This window comes from Drosophila sulfurigaster, chromosome 2L, assembly GCF_023558435.1.
Source record: "Drosophila sulfurigaster albostrigata strain 15112-1811.04 chromosome 2L, ASM2355843v2, whole genome shotgun sequence".
Classification (NCBI taxonomy): domain Eukaryota; kingdom Metazoa; phylum Arthropoda; class Insecta; order Diptera; family Drosophilidae; genus Drosophila; species Drosophila sulfurigaster.
In genome coordinates, this window is record NC_084881.1 from 15,321,043 (window position 1) to 15,345,259 (window position 24,217).

At 50.4% G+C, this 24,217-nt stretch overlaps 1 protein-coding gene across 13 annotated transcripts in view; it reads left to right on the forward strand.

Annotated features, from left to right (window-relative positions):
* The window catches only part of LOC133850639 (protein split ends), a 76,886-nt gene extending 52,669 nt beyond the window's left edge, over positions 1 to 24,217 (forward strand). For 5 of the 13 annotated variants that reach the window (XM_062286775.1, XM_062286821.1, XM_062286783.1 and 2 more), the window contains 9 exons: positions 4,332 to 5,875; positions 5,940 to 6,971; positions 7,042 to 7,856; positions 8,036 to 20,408; positions 20,475 to 20,581; positions 20,711 to 20,791; positions 20,920 to 21,112; positions 21,179 to 21,915; positions 21,987 to 24,217. In XM_062286775.1, the coding sequence (XP_062142759.1) occupies positions 4,332 to 5,875; positions 5,940 to 6,971; positions 7,042 to 7,856; positions 8,036 to 20,408; positions 20,475 to 20,581; positions 20,711 to 20,791; positions 20,920 to 21,112; positions 21,179 to 21,915; positions 21,987 to 22,274 (17,170 nt within the window). In that variant the 3' untranslated portion in view covers positions 22,275 to 24,217. Of the gene's footprint in view, positions 1 to 3,457; positions 4,165 to 4,331; positions 5,876 to 5,939; positions 6,972 to 7,041; positions 7,857 to 8,035; positions 20,409 to 20,474; positions 20,582 to 20,710; positions 20,792 to 20,919; positions 21,113 to 21,178; positions 21,916 to 21,986 lie in introns of those variants that run through there. The other 8 variants (XM_062286860.1, XM_062286805.1, XM_062286799.1 and 5 more) reach the window with 8 other exon arrangements.

Consider the following 24,217-nt stretch of genomic DNA (forward strand, 5'->3'; position numbering starts at 1 on the left):
TGTAACAATGCATTATCAGATCCTTAAAAGATTCTAAGCACGATTGCAGATGATTGATGTGCTGCGATACAGACTGAAATATCTCTAATATCTCTGGTCAAAGAGGGTTTGATTGCTGTGAATGTGGATGTGAGCTGAGCGTTGCTTATTTATAAGTCTCGTATTTCGTGTTTACGTTACGTTCGTTGCCGTTGCCGTTGCCTGCAATGTCCTGAAGGCGGCTGTCATTCCCGTGTCCTTCAACTTGCCAGAAGCGGTTGCTGTGTGTAGCTGCTGTTGCTGTTGGTGTTGCTGTTGCTGTTGTGTTGTTCTTGTTCCCTTTTTTTTTGCTTGATGTTGATAAATTTCACGCCCCACGGGCTGTGGCAGAGTCCTCAAATTACTTTGACTGCTGCAGTCCGAAGCTCCCGCATTTGATATCCAATGGGGCCGCCGTCGTCGTTGTCGTTGTTGTTGTCGTTGTTACTGTCGCTGCTGTTGTTGTTGGTGTTGTTTTTGTCGTTGTTGTTGCCATTGCCGTCAGCTTCAGCAATGATTGAATGAAAGGCTAAAAGGGATTTCAGGAATTTCAAGTTGCAAAAAAGTTGTACACATATATACACACACCCAAACACACACACACACCCAAACACACACGCACACATGCACAATACTCAGTTATACAGAGAAATAACCTCAAACAAGGACGTTCGCTGAGTTGGCAGCAGCAGCAGCCGCAAAACTTTTTAGCCCAGGACCAAGCCTTGTCCTGTGATGTTGTCGTTGCTCTCTCTCTCTCTCTCTATGTATTACATAAGAGTGTCCCCCCCCTTCTTAAACCCACACACTCACTCGCTGTCGGGCGTCGCAGTAATGCAATTTACGGCAATGTCCTGAGCTTCATTCCCAACAGCAGGAGAGCAGGAGGATGCCGGGAGTTCGTCTCTAGAACTCAGGGATTACTTTGCTCTGCTTCTGCTGCGGCGCAACAAATGTTGCCATTGTGTTGGAGAGCTGCCGCAGCTCTGCTCTGCTCTGTTCTGTTCTGTTCTGTTCTGCCTCTGCTCTGCGGTGCTGTCCTAGCCTCCTCCGACACTGTGCTTTGGCCTGGCCCTGCACTTCCCTAACCGGGCGCACTTTTAGCTGAATTGATTTTTCGCCCGCCTCACTGCGCATGCCGGGCAAGTGGCAGCAGCAGCAGCGGCAGCAACACCAAGGGGCAAGCGGCAGTTGCCACAGCCTGAGCTCTGTGAATGCAATTGCTTTTGGTATATAGAATATATATCTAGCATATAGCTGACTATATGGACTCACGTCTGTAACTACATACATGTGTATATGTGAATGGCTATTTACCATGTATAGCTGCCCAACCGCCTGACTCATTCTCAGGTTGCCTGCAACACACACACACACACAAGTAAACACTCTCTCCACTCCCCCACTCACACACACACACATACATGATGATTTCCAGCAGTTTCTGAAACTGGAAACTGCAGCTTTATCTATCATACATACATTTAAACCATATATATATCTATATAATACTATATCGTGTATGTTATACATGGGCATGTTTTAAGCATCTTCCCCTCTTCGCTCCCCTTTTGTTAGTCCTGGCGCGCTTAAAGCGCTTAATGCGGCTTTAAAAATCTTTCGGATGGGGCTTCAATTCATCAAATGTATGTGTGTGTGTGTGTGTGTGCGCGAGTGCTTATCTGTGCATATATGTGTGTATGTGTGTTTGCGGAAAACAAATACAAAATTGCATTTGGCGAAACAGTAAGCCAGGATATTTACTTAACTTTAACACAACAAATTGTATTCTCCACACGAAAGACAAAAGCAATTTCACCCAGAAATAATCACTTTAAAAAGGATAAAATATTAATCCCTTGATTATTATAGATGATGGCATTCTCTTTAATCTTTTCATCAAACAACTGAATATTCTCAGAAATTGTGCAACTGCGATTGAAGTGAGCGTTTTATTATAAATAAATTACATTTAAATTCAAGTCAAAGAAATTTAAAGCAGTTCCATATTTACCAATTTCATATAAAACTGAATATCTTTAAAAATTTCAGTATATCTAATGAATTCTATGGAAATTTGAATAGTAGATAACTCTCATTACTATAATATATTTGACTCCTTTTTTATCTATTAAATAAAAGTAATTTTATATATAACATTTAGAACGTATTCTAATGAAATCGACATTAGAACAGATATATTAAATTTGCCTTAAACGATGTTATTTTTCAGAAAGAAAAAGATATCCATTTAGTCATTAACTTCAAAAGATTTCTATACCATTAAACGTTCAATACTAAATTTGTTTTTAAACATGGAGAAATAATTACATGATATTTTCTACTATTGCACTTTGCTTTACGATGACCTAAACTATTGTTCGACGTGCTAAATGTATGCGAAGTAGCCTTAGTAAATTGCTCATTTTGTTGACAGCATTTTTCACACGTCGCCTCAGTTGCGTTGTTGCCCTTCAGTTTTAATGGCAATTCTATGGGAAATTTCTAATTACATTACGCCATGATTTCCATGTAAATGCACAGTAGCATATGCACGTGTGTGTGAACTGTAAGTGATCGCAGTGATGTCTTCCAGTTGGGTATAAATAAATGCAGCCGCAGCAGATTATCGAACTGTGTCATAAGCCGACTGTGATGCCATTGAACGCTTTCGCTGCAAATCGATCGCTAAGGTCACAAGGGCGGTTCGAAACACTCACACACGTACTTATGTAAATGTGTGTGTCATTTTTAATAATGCCCACTGTTATTGCTGCTTTATTTTTTTCTGGTGTAGTTAGAAAACGTTTTCCCTTCAAAGGGAAACAATAGAGACAACTTTAGTTAAGGTCGCGCCCGTTTTCCCTTGTGTGAAAATATTGGCCTGTCATTTGGGTGCCTTCCTTCTTTTGCGTCGCAAGTTAATTTATGACAGGGTTGATTTTCATTCAGGTAGACGCAACATCTAATTTTTACCTGGGAAATGCGTCGTTACTTTTTTGGTGTTTGGCTGCGTGTGTGTGTGAACAGTCGTTTTGGGTCCACCCTAATAATAGCAGTGAGATAAGCGCTGCAATAACATTAACAGTCTGTTGAAATATGCTTAACAGTGTGCTGTTATTGGTTCTTGTTTAGTTGTGTTTCTGATTTTTATTGCTTCAAGTTGATTGGTTTTATAATAAAACTTATATTTAATAGCAGCAGTTTATTTATATGCTTCACGAGTGGCAAATGCCAAGCAAATGTAAGCAAAATATACCAACGTTTACAGAGCTGTTAAGTAGCATGCGACAATGCCTTGACGGTCTGGCAACATTGCTCGCCGATGCTCGTGGTTGGTTATGCGAAGCGGTATATTTGTGCGGCTTTAAATAGTATATTTTGAAATGAGCACTCGCGGTCACCCTGATCACGGCATGAAAGCAGATCACCAAGTAGAAGCGGCGGCAAAACGATTGACGAAAAACTGTAGAAAATCAGAAAAACGAAAACCAAACATATTATATTTTGATGTGTTGCAAAACTAAAATAGTTATTGAAGCAAAGCGAATTTAAAACTAGTGTGTGTGTGTATAAATAAATAATACGAAACCGGTTTGCCTTTCCTAGCATCAGCAGTCTCTTTTTCTTTCGCTCTCTGAAGCAGCAGTCTTCCTCTTCTGTGTTGTACCCGGCACCGGCTCATGTTTATGTGTATGCGTGTGTACGTGTGTGTTTGAGTGTGTCCGCAAAAAAAAAAAAAAAAACGAATTGAAAAAAAAGAGAAAAAAGTTAAAACACTCGCCAAGTTCTGCCGCGTAAACAGACGACGACGACGTCGGCAGACGTTGAATTTGGCGCCGTTTATTTTTTTCGCCGGTGAAATTTTTCGCTCTCGTGTGCTCAAAAAATCCAAAAATTATAAAAAAATAATTATTCCATGGGCTGTCGGCAGATGCAGCAACGATCGTTGCCTCCATGTTAGAAAACAAAAGGCGCCCATTTGGCGCGAGGCTAAAATCGATCCTCAACCGGATGAACTCCTTCTCGAACTCGACTAGCAGCCGGAGCAGTAGCCGAAGTAGAAGCAACAGCAGCAGCAACAGCAGTTGCAGCCGCAAATTGACAAGGTTTTCTTCTGTGTAAAAACAAACGTATTATGCGGAGGTGGGTGGGGGCCAATCAATAATCATAATAATAGTAATAACGATAATGATATAACCAACGATACATGTAATCAACAGCATATCGATAACCAAAAACTAACACAAAGTGCTGCCAACTGTTTTGTGGTTTTTGTTGTACTAAATCGAATTGTATTTATTCTATTGCAGGTCTACAGAAGAACCACCGACAAACAGCTTCGAAAGGAACTACTACGATCGCAGCCGTCTAGTTTACCAACAAGCCACCAGCAACGCAGTCGCCGCAGCAGCAGCAGCAACTGTCACCAGCAGCAGTAACAACAATAGCAACAGCAGCGAAAGATCGCGCGCTCGAGATCGCTTGTATAGGAATGGTTCAGCAGCAGCAGCCACTACAGCAGCAGCAGCAGTTGGTGCGTCAGCGACAAGCAGCAGCAGCAACACGACGACAACGACGACGACAGCGGCAACAGCATCAGCAGCTGGTGCAGCAGGAGCTGGCGGTGCACTGTCAACAGCAGCGACAACAACGCCACAGCAGCAGCAGCAAGCCTCTCCAGGGCAGCAGCAGCAGCACAACAACAACATTAACCAAAACACACGCGTACCGCAGTCATGGTACGATTCTGCTGCTGCGACGACAGCGCATCTGAAAAGTCCTGGTGGCAGTGGCAATGCCGGCGTCTCAGCAGCTGGCGGCATAATAATGAGCAGCTCACCGATCAATCATCATCCGCATTCGCATCCACATCATCATCACTACAACACATCCGCCTCGTACACAACAGCAACCGCAGCAGTTGCAACATCACCCGCCCACTCGCAATCGCCGCATACGCACACCACGATCGCGGCGGTGGCAGCGGCTGCGGCGGCAGCAGCAGCGGCATCAGCATCCTCAAGCACCACCACAACAACAACCGCCATGCATCGCAGTGTTGCGTATGCGGGCAGTGCTACGGATGAAACATCGTTACGCAAAATCCACCTGCAACACAACAACAATAATAACAACAACAACAGTAGTAGTAGCAGCAACAGCAGCAGCAGTAGAAACGTTGCTGGCGTCAGTAAACTGAATAAGCTGCTCAAATCGGCCACAGGACGCAGTGGCTCCGAGTCGCCGGGTGGCGGCCCAGGAAGCGGTGGCGGAAGTAGTGTTGCACAGGCAGCGGCGGTAGCAGCAGCAGCAGCGACGACGACAAGTACAATCACAAACAATAGTTTTAGTAGTAATAGTTTAAATAATACAATAAACACGGCCACTCCAACGATGCCAATTGCTGCAACAGCAGCAGCAACAGCTTCAAGTGGCAACAACAGCAACAGCGGAGTAGGAGGAGCAAGTGGTGGCGGAGTTAGCGGAAGCGGCGACATTTTAAATGTGGCCGCCGCCTTGGCAGCAGCCGTCGATAATGGGAATGCGACGCCGCAAATGGTCGGCGGTGGTGGTCGAGCGCCGCGTCATCATTTACATGGCCGGAGCACCACATCGTCGAGTCGCTCCCATTCGCGTTCGCCGAGCAGTTACAGCAGCTCGCACAGCTCATCGTCGGCGTCGTCGCACTCATCGTCGCATTCGCACGCGTCCAGCCCGATTTCGGGCAATTGTGCTGATGTTGTCGTTGGCGGCGGTGTCGCTGGTGCTGGAGGTAGCAGTGGAGGCGCTGGCGGTGGTGTATCCACCTCATCGCGCAGCTCACGCAGCCTGCAGTCCTGCGTAGCAGTTACCAGTAAGTACCACTTTTAACTATTTACTTGCTCATTACACAACTAACAATCTCATCTTGTACGCAGGCAACTCTTCAAATCCCAGTGGCAATGTCGGCGGTGGCTGCGGTTCGAGCAGCAGCAGCAGTAGTAGCTCGAGCAGCAGTAGCAGCAGCGGCTGCTTGACCGCTAATCCGGTGGTGCATTCCGAAGATAATCGACCGCTGGCGATACGAGTACGCAACCTGCCCGCACGTTCCTCGGACACATCCCTTAAGGATGGTCTCTTTCACGAGTACAAAAAGCACGGCAAGGTCACGTGGGTGAAGGTCGTGGGTCAGAACTCGGAACGCTATGCGCTCGTCTGTTTTAAGAAACCGGACGATGTGGAAAAAGCGCTCGAGGTCTCACACGACAAACATTTCTTTGGCTGTAAAATCGAAGTGGAACCCTATCAGGGCTACGATGTCGAGGACAATGAGTTTCGGCCATATGAAGCTGAGCTCGATGAATATCATCCGAAATCGACGCGTACGCTCTTCATTGGCAACCTGGAGAAGGACATTACGGCCAGCGAGCTGCGCGTGCACTTTGAGAGCTTTGGCGAGATCATTGAGATCGACATCAAGAAGCAAGGACTCAACGCGTATGCCTTTTGTCAGTATTCCGATATTGTGTCCGTGGTGAAGGCCATGCGTAAAATGGATGGCGAACATTTGGGTAGCAATCGGATTAAGCTTGGCTTTGGCAAATCAATGCCCACGAATTGCGTCTGGATTGATGGCGTTGGCGAAAAGGTATCCGAATCATTTCTGCAATCGCAGTTCACACGCTTCGGCACAGTGACCAAAGTGAGCATCGATCGTAGTCGCCAGTTGGCACTGGTGTTGTACGATCAGGTGCAGAATGCGCAGGCTGCGGTCAAGGATATGCGTGGCACGATCATGCGTGGTCGCAAGCTGCAAGTGGACTTTGCCTCGCGCGAATGCCAGGATGCCTTCTATGACAAGCAGGAGAAGCAACAGCAGCAGCAGCAACAACAGCAGCAGCAACAACAGCCGCAACAACAGCAGCCGCAACAGCAGCAACAACAACAGACGGCTCAGCAACCAAATGCGGGTATGTATAAAGTATACTTGAGTTGCTAAGAGAAAACTGTCTTATTCTTATCAATTATGTTTCTTTGCAGGCAACTCCTCAACGTCATCGACATCCGCGTCACGCTTTAATCGCTATGAATCGTCACAGTCACGTTCGCGCGCGTCCTCCTTTAGCCGGCATCAGAACTCCAATGATGGCTGCTCACCCGGCAGCAGCACACCAGGGAGTAGCAGCGGAGCTGGCAGTACTACTGGCAACAACAACGGCAACAGTGGCACACCCGTGAACAACAGCAGCGGCAGCAGCTCGTCCAGCAACGCGATGCCCGCGCCAAGCATTGCCTCGGCAATTGTGAGCAACAGTGGATCGACGTCGACAACGCTGCCATCGGTGGTGGGACAGAGTTCGATGCCTATGTCGCCGGCTGCAATGGTGCAGGCAAGGATGCGCATGGCTCGCAATGCACGACACACCATCGACTTTGACTTTAACGATGTGGGTCGACGTTTTCGCAACTTTGACGAGTACTCGGGCAACAACAGCAGCAGTGGCGGCAACAATAGCAACAACAGTCAGGCACAGGACGATGATGCTGGCAGCATGGGATTGCGTTCCGATTCACCAGTGATAGCACGTCTAGGACCGGCCGTTAATTGCAGCAACAGCAACAGTGAAACGCTCGAGGTGACGCTGAACAACAGCGGAAATGGTAACAGCAGCAACAGTCGGCGACGTTGTGGTAAGACATCTGTAGATTTGCGCCATCATGTGCACAATCAACGTTTCCAATTGCCAGAACAACAACTCGAGGAATGCCCGTCCAGTGGTGATGAGGGCGTGGTCAGTCCGCGCAAACGCATCAAAATGGATTACCATCATCATCATCATTCCAATGCCAGTGCGGTAAGTGCACCGATAAAAATAATTCATTATTAATTGTACAAATGAAGTTAGAAAGTTGAATTCTCTTGTATACTGTTTTCAAAAGATAATCGATAAAGTAAATCAATTCGTTTGCTTGTCGGATCCCTTAGTAATCTTGACCTCAACTCATGGCTTCCCCATTATTTTTTTGTTTGCAGTCGCAGCTGATGGATACGAGCAACGATTCATCGTCCTCTGGCCACGGTAACAAGCCGAATCCGCTGTCCAACTGTGATGTCATACACGATCCGTTGAATCGCAAAAGCGAAATCCGACGCGTCTCCGAGGCGGGCAAATTTGCAGCGGTGGCGCCGCCGCCGACACAGCATCACAACATGATGATTAATTGTCGCCGGCCCTCCATCGATGTGGGCGCTTTGTCAGCGCTGTCCAATTCATCGGCATTTCGCCACGGTCTGGTTGGAGCGAGCAGTATGGATCAGCAGCATCTGATGAATGCATCGCTGGCGGCGAAGCGACGTCGTGTCACTGGCTCACTGCAGCAGCTGCAACAGTTGCAGCAACCGCTGCAGTCTCAATCGAACTCCACAGCCACCGCCACCTCGAACAGCAGCAGCAGTGGTGCTCTGACGCCCACACTGGCCGCACCCACGCCCAACGATGACTATCATCATCATGCGTCGCGGGGACGCGGCCATCAGCTACATTCCCATCACTCTCACGAGGCCAGCGGTGGCGAGAGCGCCGATGGTTCACGTCCTGGCACGCCGCTGTGCGATGAGCGACCCGAGGTGCTGCCCACAGAACCGCGTCGTCTGCCTCCTCCCAGGGAGCGGGCGCGAGAGCGAGTGCGCGACATCATGTGGCTGCCGTTGCCCAAATTTGGTGTGCTGTTCTTTCAACAACAGCGGAATGCTTTGGGCAACGCTGGCAGCGGCAGCTTGACTAGCGGCGTCTGTAGTTATCTGCAACAGCTGACGACGACGGTCAATTTGCTAAACACCACCAACAACAGCAGCAGCAGCAACAACAACAATAACAACTCTAGTCTAAGTGCAGGCGCCGCTACAATGAGCGGCTCAGCGACTGCATCCAGTTCGGCGTTTCTGCCCAGCCCCTCCTCTCGCTACTGGCGCTCCAATCATCATCATCACCACCACCACCAACAGCAGCAGCAACAACACCACCAGCCTCAGCAGCAGCAACAACAGCAATCGCTGTCGGTTGGTCTCATGCAAAGTCCTGCGCGTCCACGCTCCCTCAGCTCCAACTCAAGTGACTCGGATGTGCCTGGCGGTCAGACAGGCGGCAGTCCGTCGCTCGATGAGCGACTGCGCAACTTTGAGGAGAACTACGAACGCTGGTCCGGTGGCAGCAGCAGCAACAACACAAATCCCGGCCATGGCCACAGTCATAGTCATGGTCACGGTCACAGCCATGGTCACAGCCACAGCAGCAGCAGTCAATCGAACACGCCGTCGTGGCAACTCTCGATGCACACGACTAACCTCAGTGGCTTGAGCTCGGCGCATCAGACGGGCTCAGGGAATAGCAACAGTTCCAGCGGCACTGTGTCCAGTTCGACAAGCAATTCCCGTCACAAGTTCCTCGACATTGATGAGCTGCAGCCGTCGGACATTGTCAAGTCACTGCTGGCCAAGAAATCCGTGTTCGACGATGACTTCCAGCGACTGAAGAAGAATCAATGGTACGAGCCTGCAACGACAGACTTTGGCAGTGGTTCCGCCATCGCTGGTAGTGCACGGCATGGTCTCTGCAGTGGCAACACTTCGCCTGCATTGCCCAATTTGGCGGCCACCAAGACGACGCCCATCATTGGCAACTGCAACAGCAGCAATGCAAGTGGCAGTGGCAGCAGCAGCAGCTGCAAGACGACCGGCCTATTGCAACGCCTGAGTAGCTTGTCGCCAATGAACTCGCCCCAGGCATCGATGTCGCCCTACAACAGTCCGTCGCCATCGCCCAGTGTGGTTAATGCCGCTGCGGCCAGCAATCTTGGCCAACTGGCCAAGTCAAGTGTTGTTGGTACTAGCGTTACAGCGACAACAACAGCAGTACCGACAGCGGCTGCCACAGTTGCCGCCACATCGGGCAGCAGTGCCGGAGCCACCAAAGGTCTGCAATATCCATTTCCCTCACACCCGCCATTGCCAAACACGGCAGCGCCGCCGCCAGCGGTGCAGCCAGCACCACCACCGCCCCCAGAGGTGCCCAAGACGAAGCCACCAGCATCAACGGGCAATCCGCAGCAGCAACAACAGCAGCAGCATCTTAATAAGAGCCTCAGCGTGCCAGCTAGCGCTGCAGTCGAGCCACGTACGCTGCAGAAGTCGGCTTCAGTGCCCGGCAGCACCAACGTGGGCACCACAGGCAGCAGCAATACCACAAGCAGCAGTGGCAGCTCTACCTCCTCCAACGGTAACAGTTCCTCAGCAACAACCACACACGTACAAAAGCAACCGCCAAACAACTCAATGGATGATATGGAGACCAAAGCTGGCAGCAAAAGTGCCACCAACTCGACATCTTCCACATCCTCATCGAAAAAGAGCAGCAGCGACAAGTCGCATGGCAGCAGCAGCAAGCACAACAATCGCTCCGATGCAGACAAAAAGTCCTCCAAAAAGTGCTCGTCATCATCCTCAAGTTCCAGCTCCGATAAACGCAAAAACTCCGTCACGTCACAGTCTTCTAAGTCGGCGACGCCAAAAGTGGAAGATGATTCCAGCGAGTCGGACGATCCAGTTGAGAAAATCGACAAAGAACAGCAGCGTCAGGAGCGGGAAAAGGAAAAGGCGCAACACAAGGAAAGACAAGAACGTGAAAAGCGCGAAAAGGAACAGCGCAAACAACAGGAGCGCGAGGAGAAGGAGCGCAAAGTACAGGAGGAGCGAGAACGCGAAGAGCGCAAGGCCAAAGAGGAAAAGGAAAAAGAGCGCGAACGAGAGCGAGAGCAGCGTGAACGCGAACGAAAAGCGCAAGAGGAACGAGAACGCGAACGAGAGCGTGAGCAAAAGGAACGAGAAGAACGAGAGCGAGAACAGCGCGAAAAGGAGCAGCAACGTGAACAGGAGGCGCGACTGGCGCGCATGCGTGACATGTCCGCTTATCACAAAAACAAATCCGATGCCAGCTCCGAAGCGAGCAGCTTCTATGCTCACAATACTGCCAGCACTCCCAGCGACTGTGAACGGCAGAACAACAAGGAGAACGCCGCCACCGTTGCTTGCGATACGACTTCAACAACGGCTGCAACTGCCGCCAATGCTGGTGTCGAAGGCAGCAGCAACAAGGAGCGCTCTCGAAAGTCGTCGCGCAATTCTCCTGTGCCAATTCCACGGCTGCACAAGCGACGACTCAGCTCACAGGACAGCAATCACAGCAGCGATCGCACGGGCCAGAATCATGAGGATTATGTGAAGCGTATACGCATGGAGAACAGCAATCAGAATGCCAATCAGCAGCGTCTTGGCGACCGTCGTGACTCAAAGGAGCACAAGAGCAGCAGCAGCAGCGGAGGTGGATGCAAGGAGGAGAAAAGCAGCAGCTCCAAGTCGCATGGCAACAGCAGCTCTAAGCATCATCGCCGTGAGAAGCATCACAGCAAAGCTTCGAGTAGTGAGTTGGCCAATGCTGAGTTGGACACATCCGCATCAGCTGCAAGTGCAGCTGCATCCAAGCAGCAGCAACAGTTGCATACGCTCAACACGAGCGAAGAGGAACAACAGCAACAATCACAGCAGCCATCTCAGCAGCAACAATCATTGCCCAAGCAGCGCGAGCATCATCATCACGGCAGTTCCTCGTCGTCGCGTCATAAGAGCAAGCGGGATCATCATCATCATCGCGAGAAGAAACGACACTCGGTGGCCGAGTCGACAAATACAGATGAAGAGTCCTCTCACAATCCCCACAGACGCATTTCGGCAGCTGGCAGCTCTGCTGGCGAGCTGAGCTCCACGAATACCAACAACACCTCGAGCAGCAAGCTGTTGCAACATCATCATCAGCAACAACAGCAGCAGCAGTCGCAACAGCATCATCACCATCATCGTCGCAGCGTTGAGCGCAAATCCTCTCGGGGATCTGACGAGACTTCCACGCATCCACGCAAAATGATGCTCAGCTCGGCAGACTCGGATGACACCGATGATGCCTCCAAGAAGCATTCCATCTTTGACATACCTGACGACTGTCCCAACGTGTCCATGTACGACAAAGTGAAGGCTCGCAGCTGCAAGAACATGCAACGCCAGGCCGAAGAGAAGAAGATCAAGGCGAAGTTCTCGCAGCTGAAGCAGTCGCGTGCCAAGAAGAAGCGTTCCACTAGCTATGATGGCGACAGTGACACCGAGTTTGAGGATCGTCATCATCATCGCAATAGCGGCAGCAGCAGCTTCCATGGGCGCAATCACGGCCTAAGCAGCAGCGACGATGGCAACGAGGATGACGAAGGTTACCGCAAGTTGCCGCACAGTCGTATCTTCTCCGATTCGGATGCCGAAGTGGATGCTAAGACAGCAGCATTCAATGCGAAACGCATGCGCCAACAGATGCAACACCTGAGAAATTTGTGTGATGGCGACGACAGCTCCGAGGATGAAATACGTCGCAATGTCCTCAGCCATTCCATCAAAAGGAATTGCCACTCAACACGCATTGCCTCCGACTCAGAATCGCAATCGCTGCCAGCTCCCGAGATGATTGCCAATGCTAACAGCAGCAGCATTAAGCAGGAGCCGGAAATCAAGCAGGAGCAACTATCGGACACTGAGCTACCCAAGTTTGCCAAGCTGCGACACGATTCGCACTCTTCCAACGAGGAACGCAAGATTAAAACCGAGTTGAAGAAGGAATTCAAGTACTTCAATGCCAGCTACTCAAACTACGTTGATAGCGATGCCGCTGCCAAACTCAAGGAGTATTCACCGGAGACCCGCAAGAAGCATAAGAAGAGCAAGAAGCGTCTCAAGACCTCAACCGATGCAGTGTCGACTGTGGCGGCTTCCAGTGCCGGCGGCAGCAGCAGCATCTTCGATGTATCCGACTGTAAACCCAACAAATTCGACAGTTTCGATGAGCTCAAGACAGACCAACAGCAGATGCAGCAGCCACAGCAACAGCAACAACATGTTGTGATGGCTGCCACGTTGGAGGCAGTGACAACACCAAATGCTGCCAGCGAGCGACGCAAGCACAAGGAGCGCAAAGAAAAGAAGCGCGAGAAGCTACGCAATCTTAGCGAAACCAATGCAAGTGGCTCAGTGGAGCAGCTGAGCGAAAAACTCTCCAAGGAAGAGCGTCATCGGCTGAAGAAGTCGAAGAAATCCAAGAGCCTGGACACCTCATCAAGGATGTATAATGCCAATACATCGAATGCCTCACCGCCAACGCCCACGTTGAGCACGCCCGCTCGGGAGCCAACGAAGCGTAGCAGCGAAGATAAGATGGAGGACATCTTTGGCATCATCTCTGACGAGGAGGAGGAAGAGGAGGAGTCTCAGCTAACAGACGAGCAGCAAGACACGGCGGCCAAAGTACAGCTGTCCACCACAGGACCTATGGTCTCGGCTGCCCTGCAAACCTACAAGCAAGAACCTCCGCTTAGTCAGCTTAGCAGCAACAAGGAGCCAACACAGCAGCTGCAATCGCAACAGCAATCTCACCAGCAACAGCAGCAGCAACAACAACAGCAGCAAGAAGACTTGGAGCTGGAGCGCAGTGAGCGAGAGCGACATCGCAAGGAGAAGCGCGAGAAGAAGCGCCGTGAGAAATCTGCACGCGAGCAGCAGCAACAACAACAACAACAGCAGCAACAACAACAGCAGCAGCAGCAACAAGCTGCCAGTAAGCTGGATGACGACAACAGTGTCGATATGGATGAGGCAGGACGTGCACTGGAGGCACAGCTGATGGATGACTTTGACACCCAGAAGCTGCCCGAGGATGCTACGCCCTCAACAGCAACCACATATCGCAGCGACATGACGGACGTGTTCCGCTTCTCCGACAACGAGGATAATAACTCCGTTGAGCAACAACAGCAACCACATCAGCCACCGTTGCCGCCAACCGACAAGCTCGAGTCCAAGGAGACAACATCTACGGTGGCGCACAAGAGTCGGGATAAGAAGAAAAAGAAGAAGCGCTCCAAGGAAGAAAAGCAGGAGAAACTCGACAAGCAGCAGCAGCAACAATTGCAGTTGCGCCGCGAGTCTGTCTGTCCAACAGCATCCACAACGGCTGCCGCCTCCTCTTCGGTGACTTCGCTAACCATCAATGTGCAGGCAGCCAGCAAGCATGCCGGGGAACAGCTCGAGAAGGAGTCGAAACGCAGCTCGCCGGTCTGTAAGCCATCGCCTAGCCTGCCGTGCCTGCTTGGCGATGACGATGAGGAGCCTATCTTGGTGCCTGTGATTAAACCCTCGGCTAGCTCCAGCCTGTCAGACAAGCATCGCTTGTCGGATGCGTTGTCGCCAACTCGCGAGAAGCCACGTCTAATCAGTCCCATACCTAAGACGCCAACAATTGGCCAGGGTAACAGCTCCATGCTGTCCACACAATCTGCAGAAACCCCCGTAAGCAGTACTGTTGCTCCACTGGTAACCACGCCCACATCCTCCACATCCGCAGCAGCGGCCGAGGCAAAGGCGGCGCAGGAGAACACCTCACCAACCAGTGCTGGATTGAACAAAAAGAAGGAGATCTTCATACCTGGATTTGATGGTCAACTCGATGACAAGATCAGTGAGTCAGCCGTGCAATCAATATCGGCGGAGTTCAACAACGCGCTCTTGGATGCACTGGCAGATGAGCCTAAGATTCCGGTGGCCTCTCCACCTGGTGCCATCAAGTCTATGGACAAGATGGAGGACAGCAAGTCGCGTGTAACCATCTCGCAGGAGGAGACTGAGAGCGCCGTCTCTGCATTGTTGGGTGAAAGCTTTGGAACCTCATCCACGGCAGATTACTCGCTTGACGGCATGGATGATATGACCGCAGCCGTCACGGAAGTGGTTGTCGCCGAGCCCGATGAGGAGGCAGCTCTCGCAGCCAAAGCAATTGAATCGGCAGTCGAAGAAGTCGTCAACGAACCCGAGCCAGAACCTGAGCCTGAACCCGAACCAGAGCCAGTTGTGGTCTCGGTAGGCGTGGTACTTGATGCTGAGGAGGTTAACAAGGCGGTGCAAAGTCTGCGCAACGAAGACATGGACATCAAAGCGGATACACCGCAGTCCGAAAGGGATCTACAAATCGATACGGACACTGAGGAAAATCCCGACGAAGCCGATAGCAGTGGACCTAGTCTTAAGATTGATGAAACTGCCACACAGCACAGCAGCGGCTCTTCGGAGAAATCTTCGCCAATGGCAAGCAACAAGTCGATTGACTCAGTCCCAGCACAGACACCAGCATCGCCTCAACCGTCGGTCATCACCAAGTTGCCAATTGCAGCAGCAACACCAGCTCCTGCTCCAACGGTGTTGAATACCTCGGCAAAGCAACCACTGAAAATCGAGCCACCAACTATCAGCAAGCTCCAGCAGCCGTTGGTGCAGCCCGTGCAGACGGTGCTCCCAGTGCCTGGCACACCAACAGCAACGACAACAATTGCTACCGTTGCTGCGGTGCCAACTGCAGGCAGACCGACGACGCCAGTCATCAATTTGGACCTGTCGAATGTGATGGCCAACTGCTCGACGACAACCAGCAACAACAGCTCTGCCTCGATATCGTTTGGCAGTCCGACAACCACACAGAAGATCATGCCTCAGGCATCGACACCCAAGCAAGCGCCGGCCCCAGCACAACAGCAACCGTTGCATCAGTTGCCGCCACAGCGCACGCAGTCGTTGATCATGCAACCGCCAACCATATCGATACCGGAGCAGGCGCCGCACTTTGTGGTGCCACACTTGATATTATCGCCGCATCAACAGCAGCAGCAACAACAACACCAGCAGCAGCAACATCAAGCTCAACAGGTTGCTCCAGGTGGCGCATCCTTTATGGTGGGTATGCGAGCGCCGTCGCCGCATAGTCCGTTGTTGTCCCCGGGACGTGGTACGCCTAATCGCCAACTCAGCCCAACAGTCAGAGCTGTGGTACCAGCACAGCAACAACCTCAGCTGCAGCAACAACAGCATCCGTTGTTGACATCGCCCACAGGCAACATGAGCCCATTGCCCAGTCCCACATCACGCGGCGTTGCATCGACAACAACAACGTCACCCACAACAGCTGGAAAGTTGCCAACACCCAACAGCTACATGCCTCGGGCTGCTCTACCACCACAGCAACAACAGCAACAAGCCTCACACAGCATGCCAAAGTCTGTTATTGAGCTGCAATCGAGTTCAGTTGCTCCACAAGGACCACAATTGCTGCCGATGCCGCTGCCATTGCAGAAGATGCCGCCATTGCCGGTGTCGCATCATCCGACCATCATCAGCAAGGTGGTCACCGTGCAGCCGCAGCAGGCGACGCAATCGCAGGTTGCCAGCTCGCCGCCAATGGGCAGTTTGCCGCCACACAAGAATCTGCATGTGAATGCGCAGCAGCAACAACATCATCAACAACAGCAGCAGCATTCGCCGCAAATAATGCCGAAGATGACAGCACATCAGCAACAACAGCAGCAGCAGCAACATGCGCCACAAGTGCAAAAGTATATACAGCATCAGCAGGTTGTAGATCGCAAACCTGCACAGCGACAGCAGCAACAACAACAGCAACAGCAGCATAACATGCAACAGTTGCAGCTGCAGATGCCACATACTCAGCACTTGCCACAGCAAATGCAGCATCCACCTTTGTCACCTGGCGGACTGACTCATCCAATGCAGCAGCAGACGCAGCACTTGATGCAGCAACAACAGCAGCAGCAACAAATGCAGCAGCTACAACAACAGCAGGCGCAACAGCAGCAACATCAACTGCATATACAGAAACTGCAGCGACAACAACAGCAGCCTCTTACGCATCTCACGCCACCTCCTCCCATGTTTGCGCAACAGCAGCCACAACAGCAGCAACATCAACAGCTACCACGCAACATGCAACAGCAGCTGAGCTCGCCAGGCAGCAATGTTACAGCGCACAGTTCACACAGTCCACAGGCACAGCAGCAACAACAACAGCCGCCTCATCCCTCGACCATACTGGTGCGTGCTTCCACACAACAGCAGCAACCACAGCAACACTTGCAGCAACAGCAACAACAATCGCTCAATGTTATACAGAGCGCGCCACCAGCGCAAAAGATTATTGTGCAGCAGCAAATTGTTCCCGCACCAACGGCAGCCATTCACTATCCACCACCCAAGGAGGCGACAAACGTTGTCGAGACACCAGTCGTGTTGCCGGTGAAGACCTCAGAGAGCGTATCTGTGATACGCACGCCAACGCCAACCATCAGCTTGGCCAGCTCACCGCAGGCCTCGAAGGCAGCTGGAGCAGCGGCAGCAGCAGCAGTAGCTGCAACATCGCTGCTGACGGAGGAGAATGTGATCAAGATATCGCAGCCGAAGCAGGATGAGCTCATCGAGCAGGACTCGAAGGAGGTGGACAGCGATTATTGGTCTGCCAAGGAGGTGAACATTGACAGTGTCATCAAGAAGCTGGATCCAGTTGCAGCAGCCGCTGCCAAGGAGGACAAGCGTGGCTCAGTGCAACAGCAACAGCAACAACCGCCAGTATCGGCGATTGAGGTGCAGCCCACAGCACCTGAGGCGGCAACAGCAAATGTTATGCCAGCAGCATCAGCAGCAGTCAGTGAATCCCCAACAGCAGCAGTGTCAGCTGCAGCAGCTGCGGCCGCGGCAGCCGCCTTGGCCAATGATCATGATACAGAGGATGAGACCGAAACGCGGCAGTTGCCACTGAAGACAACGGCGACGGTTGGTCGACCTCCCAGCACACGTGGAACAGGCGCAAAACGTGGCCGACAGCCACGAGGTGGCAAGAAGCAGGCAGCTAGCTTGCCGTTGCCACAAGCAACAGATCCAAGTGTGCTGCTTTCACCTGGTGACAATGGAGTGCACACGCGACTGCGCAAGCCGGCAACGGTGCCCGTTACTCGTGGTCGCAAGGGACGTCCGCCACGCAATCTTCTGCTGCAGCAGCAACAGTTGCAGCAACAGCAAATTGCCCAACAGCAGCAGCAGCAACAACAACAACAACTTGCTCAGCAACAGCAGCAAAAGGAGCTGATCACACCAGCAACACCCAATGTGCTGCCTGTGCCCACAGCGGCTGAGAAGAAGGCGCGCAACCAGGCACTGACTCAGGCAAGTGGCTCCAGTCAGGACATTTATGAGTTCCACGACGATGCCAACGATGCAGAGCCCAAGGTGAAGGTGACTCCGGTTACGGTGACAGCAGCAGCAGCTGCCGATGATACGCGTCCGCGTCTAATTCTCACCATCAACAAGGTGAAGAACAGCAGCGAACTGGAACCGCAACCACAGCAGCAGCAGCAGCAAGAGCCACCACAGCCGCAACAGCCTCAGTTGGAACCCAACACAGACAGCTCAGAGTCGACGAATACACGCAAGTCGCGACGTTTGCAGGAGAAAGAAGATCGAAGCACTGTGGATGACATTATTGAGGATGTGGTGCGCAACACCAACACACAGCAGCAACAACTGTTGCAGCAGCAATTGCAGCAACAGCAGCAACAACAATTGCCCAAGGGCGCACAAACACCACCACGTCGCTCTGGTCGCAATGCGCAGGCAAAGAAAGCAGACGCACCGCAAGCACCGAATGCTGTGGGCAGACCAAGGCGCTCTAAAGACCGCAAAACAATCTGTGATCCACCAGCGAGCATGCAAGAGGATGTCACACCAGTGTTGCTGCCACCCCCAACAACTGCAGCAGCTGCAGCGCCAACACCGATTGTTGTTGAGACGCCGGCCCCATCGATGCAGCCGCAACAGCAGCAGCAGCCTCAACAGCAGCAGCAGCCACAACAACAGATGCCGCACGTGTTGGAGGTCAAGGAAGCAGCAGCGCCAGCACCAGCACCAGTTCCACAACCGGCACCAGCACCTGTGGAACCAACACCGCCTCCACCAGCGCCACCTGTTGTCGTCTCCAAGCCAACGCCACAGCATCCCAAAAAGAAAGCAATTGCAGCCGCCGAGATCGAATCGTATCAGGCGATCAACTCATCCATGCCGCCCATGCATCAGACAGCTGCTCCTGCGGCCACACAGAAGATCACTGGCGGTGCAGCAGATGCTGTCAGCAAGGCATTGATCGATCCCGTCACTGGAGTCATACAAGCAGGCATGCCTCAGGGCAAGGAGGGCAATCTGCCAGCAGCCAATGCTGCAGCGCCTGCAAACAGTGGCAACGATGTAGCGCCGCTGCAACAGCAGCATCAGCAACAGCAACACCAGTTGCAACAGCAGCAACAACAGCAGCAGCACCAACTACAAATCAGCGCCACTGTTATAGCGCCTGCCACGCCCATTACACCCTTGAGCAAGCCAGTGCCGTTGCAAGTGCAAGAAGCGGCAGCCACGCTGATTAATAAACCAGTCAGTGTGCTGGTCAAGAGCAATGTGACTCCGACGCAACCGGCAATGGTCATACAGCAGCAACAGCAGCAGCAGCCACAGATGCCGCAACAGCAACATGTGCTGGCCAATAAGCAACCATTGGTATTGCAGCAGAATCCGTTGCCAACCGTGTTGCACCATGCTCAGCACAGCAATGTGCGTGGGCCGCAACCGCTGAAGGCTCATGTACTCAATCGCGAAAAGAATCTCCAACAGCAGCAGCAACAACAGCAACAGCACCAACCGCTGACACCCAGCAAGCAGCAGCAGCCGCATCCCGGACATATGTTGCTCACGGATGCTGCCGGCAATCAGCAGCTGCTGCAGCCCAACATTATTGCACGTCACATGTTGGGCCAACAACAGCAGCAACAACAGCATCTGCTGGTCAACATACCACCACCAACAGCGCATTCGCCGCACTCGCCCAGAATACAACAGCAGCAGCAGCCAAATGCAGTGCCACTGCAACAGCAGCAGCAGCAACAACAACAACAGCAGACACTGGTCATCAAACAAGCAACATCTTCGGCTGCACCAACACCGCACACGCAAATACTGCATGTGGTGAGCTCGAAGGCCTCGGTGTTGCCACCGCAACAGCAGCAGCAACAACCAGTGCCAACACAGCAGCAGCAACAGCAGCTGAGCAAGCCCAACTTCGGCTATGCCCCGCCACCACAGCAGCCGCAACCGCAGCCACAGCAGCTCTACAAACAGCCTGTGCAACAGCAGCAGAAGAGTTCGCCACCTGTCCAGTTGCCGCCGCATAGTTTGTTCTTGTCGCATCCGTCGCTGTTGCTGCAACCGAAGCCAGCAGCACATCTGCAGCCACAGCAGCATCAGTTGACGCCATCGCCGCCACCCGGCAAACCCAATCCTGTGGTGCACAACCTACAGGCAGCGGGTCAAATGCTGCCCGGCAGCGTAGGCAGTCCACCGCCCATGAAACCCGGACAGCCGCAGCCCAATCAAGCTGCAGGTAAGATAAACAGCACACAATCACACAGGGAGTTCATGTTTACTAATTACTTTCTCAACTTTTCAGTGCTGCGCACAGCGATACCCAACATCAGTCCGCAGGGACAGCCGCGTGTTTCGCCGCTGGTGCTGCCACCTGGCATGCAAGGCGTGCCGCCCTTCGACGCAAGCATGGTAAGTCTACACATTCAACTAGTTCTACATGCAGCATTTTAACATTTAATGACCATCTTAAACTCGCAACTTGTACTAACATTAAACTTGCCTTGCTAACTTGTCACCCACCTCAAAAAATGGACGCAGCATGATCTGGGCGCATATGTCAGCGGTCGACGTACGCAGAGTCCGCCGCCAGCGCATCAGCAGGCATCGCCCATAACACCGGTAATGCACAAGTTTTACATGCGGAACTTTGAAGTAGCGTAACCCAAGTCGCCCCTCAACTCACATACTAAGAAAACACTATTGTTTTATGCAAAATTACTAATTGACCTTTAATTGTCCCTTTGCAGAATGATACAGCGTATCGTGGCGTGGCAGCAGCCATGTTCTATCAACACCACTTGATACGTAACAGCAGCGACTACGACGACAAAATCATCAGCAGCAGTCCACCGCTGGAGTTGCGTCGCCCTGGCAGCGGACCACCGCGCACTATTGCCGTGCCGCACAGCCTGCAGAGTCCACAAGATCGCACAGCAGCCGGTAAGTTCAGAGAAGAATATTCCAAAAACGCAATCCCTACTAAATTGTATAATTTCTCAATTGTAGACTCGCCGCAAATGGCGCAAGTTTATGTGCATAACGCACGCATTCCACACGCCCACTTCAGCGATATGGCGACACGTGGCGGCTACTACGAGAGCGCTGGCATCCAGCTGGAGCCACCGCCAGCACATCGTGCAGCTGCCTCGATAAGCGTTGTAGTGCCACCGCCACCGCCATCAGTGCCGAGTGTGAGTCCCTACATCAGTGGCGGCGCCTCGGTGTCGGTATCGGTGCAACCGGGACCACCACACAGTCTGCATGCCAGCCAGGCCAAGCAACTGGAGCGTGAGCGTGAGCAGCGCGAGCGTGAGAACGAACGGCTCACCATTGCAGCAGCAGTTGGTGAGTACTCAACTGACCAGCAGCAGCAACCAATTGCCATGACTTACACTCGCCCATCCTACACAACAGCCAAGCAACAGCAGGAGCATTTGTCTGCGTCTGTGATGCATGACAGCATGCAGGAGTTGCCGCCAGCCCAGCAGCAGCCACCAGCCATTGGGCCACCACCAGGAGATTCACTTGTAACGCTGTTGCAACGCTATCCGGTAATGTGGCAGGGTCTGTTGGCGCTGAAGACGGATCAGGCGGCGGTTCAAATGCACTTTGTGCATGGGAATCCCAATGTGGCACGGGCCTCGTTGCCTAGTTTGGCGGAGAGCACAACGCCCCTGCTGCGCATTGCACAGCGCATGCGTCTGGAGCAGACGCAACTGGAGGGTGTTGCGAAGAAGATGCAGGTATGTAAAGATACTAAGCTTACTATATTACTACAGAGAATTTCATAATTAACTCCATTTTCGACTTACAGGTGGAATCGGAGCACTGTATGCTACTTGCGTTGCCTTGTGGTCGCGATCATGCGGATGTGTTGCAGCATTCGCGTAATCTGCAAACTGGCTTCATCACCTATTTGCAACAAAAGATGGCCGCAGGCATTGTGAACATTCCAGTGCCGGGCAGCGAACAGGCTGCCTATGTGGTCCACATTTTCCCAGCCTGCGACTTTGCCAACGAGAATCTGGAGCGCGCTGCGCCCGATCTCAAGAATCGTGTTGCCGAATTGGCACATCTATTGATTGTAATTGCCACCGTCTAACCAGGCGGAGGTTTCAACTAGCTCTACACAACCCACAGGAATATGACACTTAACAATTTTGGATATAACAATTTCAGTGCTAACTGAGAGACAACACTACATGTAAAGTAAACAAAAATACCAACCAATAATACATCAACTACCAACTACAACAACAACCAACCACAACAACAAGCAAAACAAGTTACGCTCTTCTAGTATTTTAAGTAATTTTAAATAGTGATTAAACGAAGAAAGAAAGTAAAGTAAAAAAAAAGTTTAAACAAAAGCAAAACAAAAGAAAAACGCAAACAAGTAAAGAAGTTAAAGAAAAGAAGAAAATGCAAACTTTATTGAATTAAATAAATGCAAGAAATGATTAAGAAATTGATCACATTTGAGGCCAAGCTCATACAGTTAAAGATCAAATGATTAATGGCAAACAAAAGCACACACGATCCAATGTAAATCCGTAATTCTAAAAATCTAAAACAACCACACGTAAACAGAGTCCCCTATTCCCCTTTTAAGATACATATGTAAAACGTAAACAAACAAAAAGAAAAAAGCAAATGCAAACTGAAAATTATCTGTCGGAATTTGGTTTCTGTAATTAACATTATAATAATTTACCCAACTTTTTGAAAGCTTGCAAAGTATCGTTAAGTTTGATCTCAAGAAAGTTTTTATTTTTGCTTAATGTAAAACGAAAATGAAAGAAAACAAAACAAAAACAAAAGGAAATGTGAAAGAAAAGCTTAAAAACCTAACTGTTTACTGTACTACTACTACCATACATACATACATACAAGCATACATACATATATACCTACTATCCCTAAAGAAGAAAGCAAACAAAACACGTTTAAGTTTTTGATTGGTGAATAATCCAACACACTCACATACACCAACACCACACATACACATGTATACGCAAATTACTGCTCGCAGTTTACAAAGTTTCAAAACGCTAATTAAGTAAAGAGCAAAAGAGAATTTTCGCTATTATTTTCAATTTGTTCCTCGGCTCCATGTGGCGCGACATCGTCGCTGCATTGACCCGAAGAACGCCATGAGCGCCACCTGTCGCCAACTACTGTGTATTAAGAAGCACAATTAGGTTTAAAGATGCGCCCAGAGGCTTTTTTTCTACAATTACAATACATACATACATTAGAAACACATACATACACACGCATACATACCTACATATAAATTACATATTAAACATCTATTTAATTATGATAAACAAATACGTTAAGCCAAATATTTTGTAATCCTTAGATACAAGTTTTTCGTTACTTTTTCCTACTCCGCAAATCAACACAAGTCTTTACACTCTTGTTGTTGTCCTTGCGTTGTTTCTCTGTTCATTTCTTTTACCTGTTTGCTTGACCATCAATCACAGTGACTACAACTACAACAACAACACCACCACTGCCACAACACTGAACACGCAACTATTTCAAGCAGACGGTGTTTTGCAACACTGTTCTTATTATTTAACTTGTTTAGTTTTTTTCGAGCATGAAACTTTGTAAATTGTGAATAGCTTGGGAGCGTATTTATATATGTAAACAATTATACACACATATTTTAAGCCTGATGCTGACACATACACATACACAATATACAGACACTCAATATACGATACCTATACATATATATAAATTATAAAAAGAATTAATGAAATGAAATGAAAAACCCTCTGTACACTCCTTAAACTTAAAAACTTAAACGTTTTCACGCCCCACTTGTAAATGATGTGACGAAACTGTAAAATATTTAAATTATTTAGCGTCGAAATGGATAATTCATGTACATGTAAATACAGTTTAATTAGTGTTTAGCGCGTATTTAGTTGTATGTTTTAAAACTAAAACTGTACATTATATAACACGATAAAGATAACGAGTATGATGATGATGTGAGAAGAGTTCTGAATTAAAAAAAAAAAACAAAAA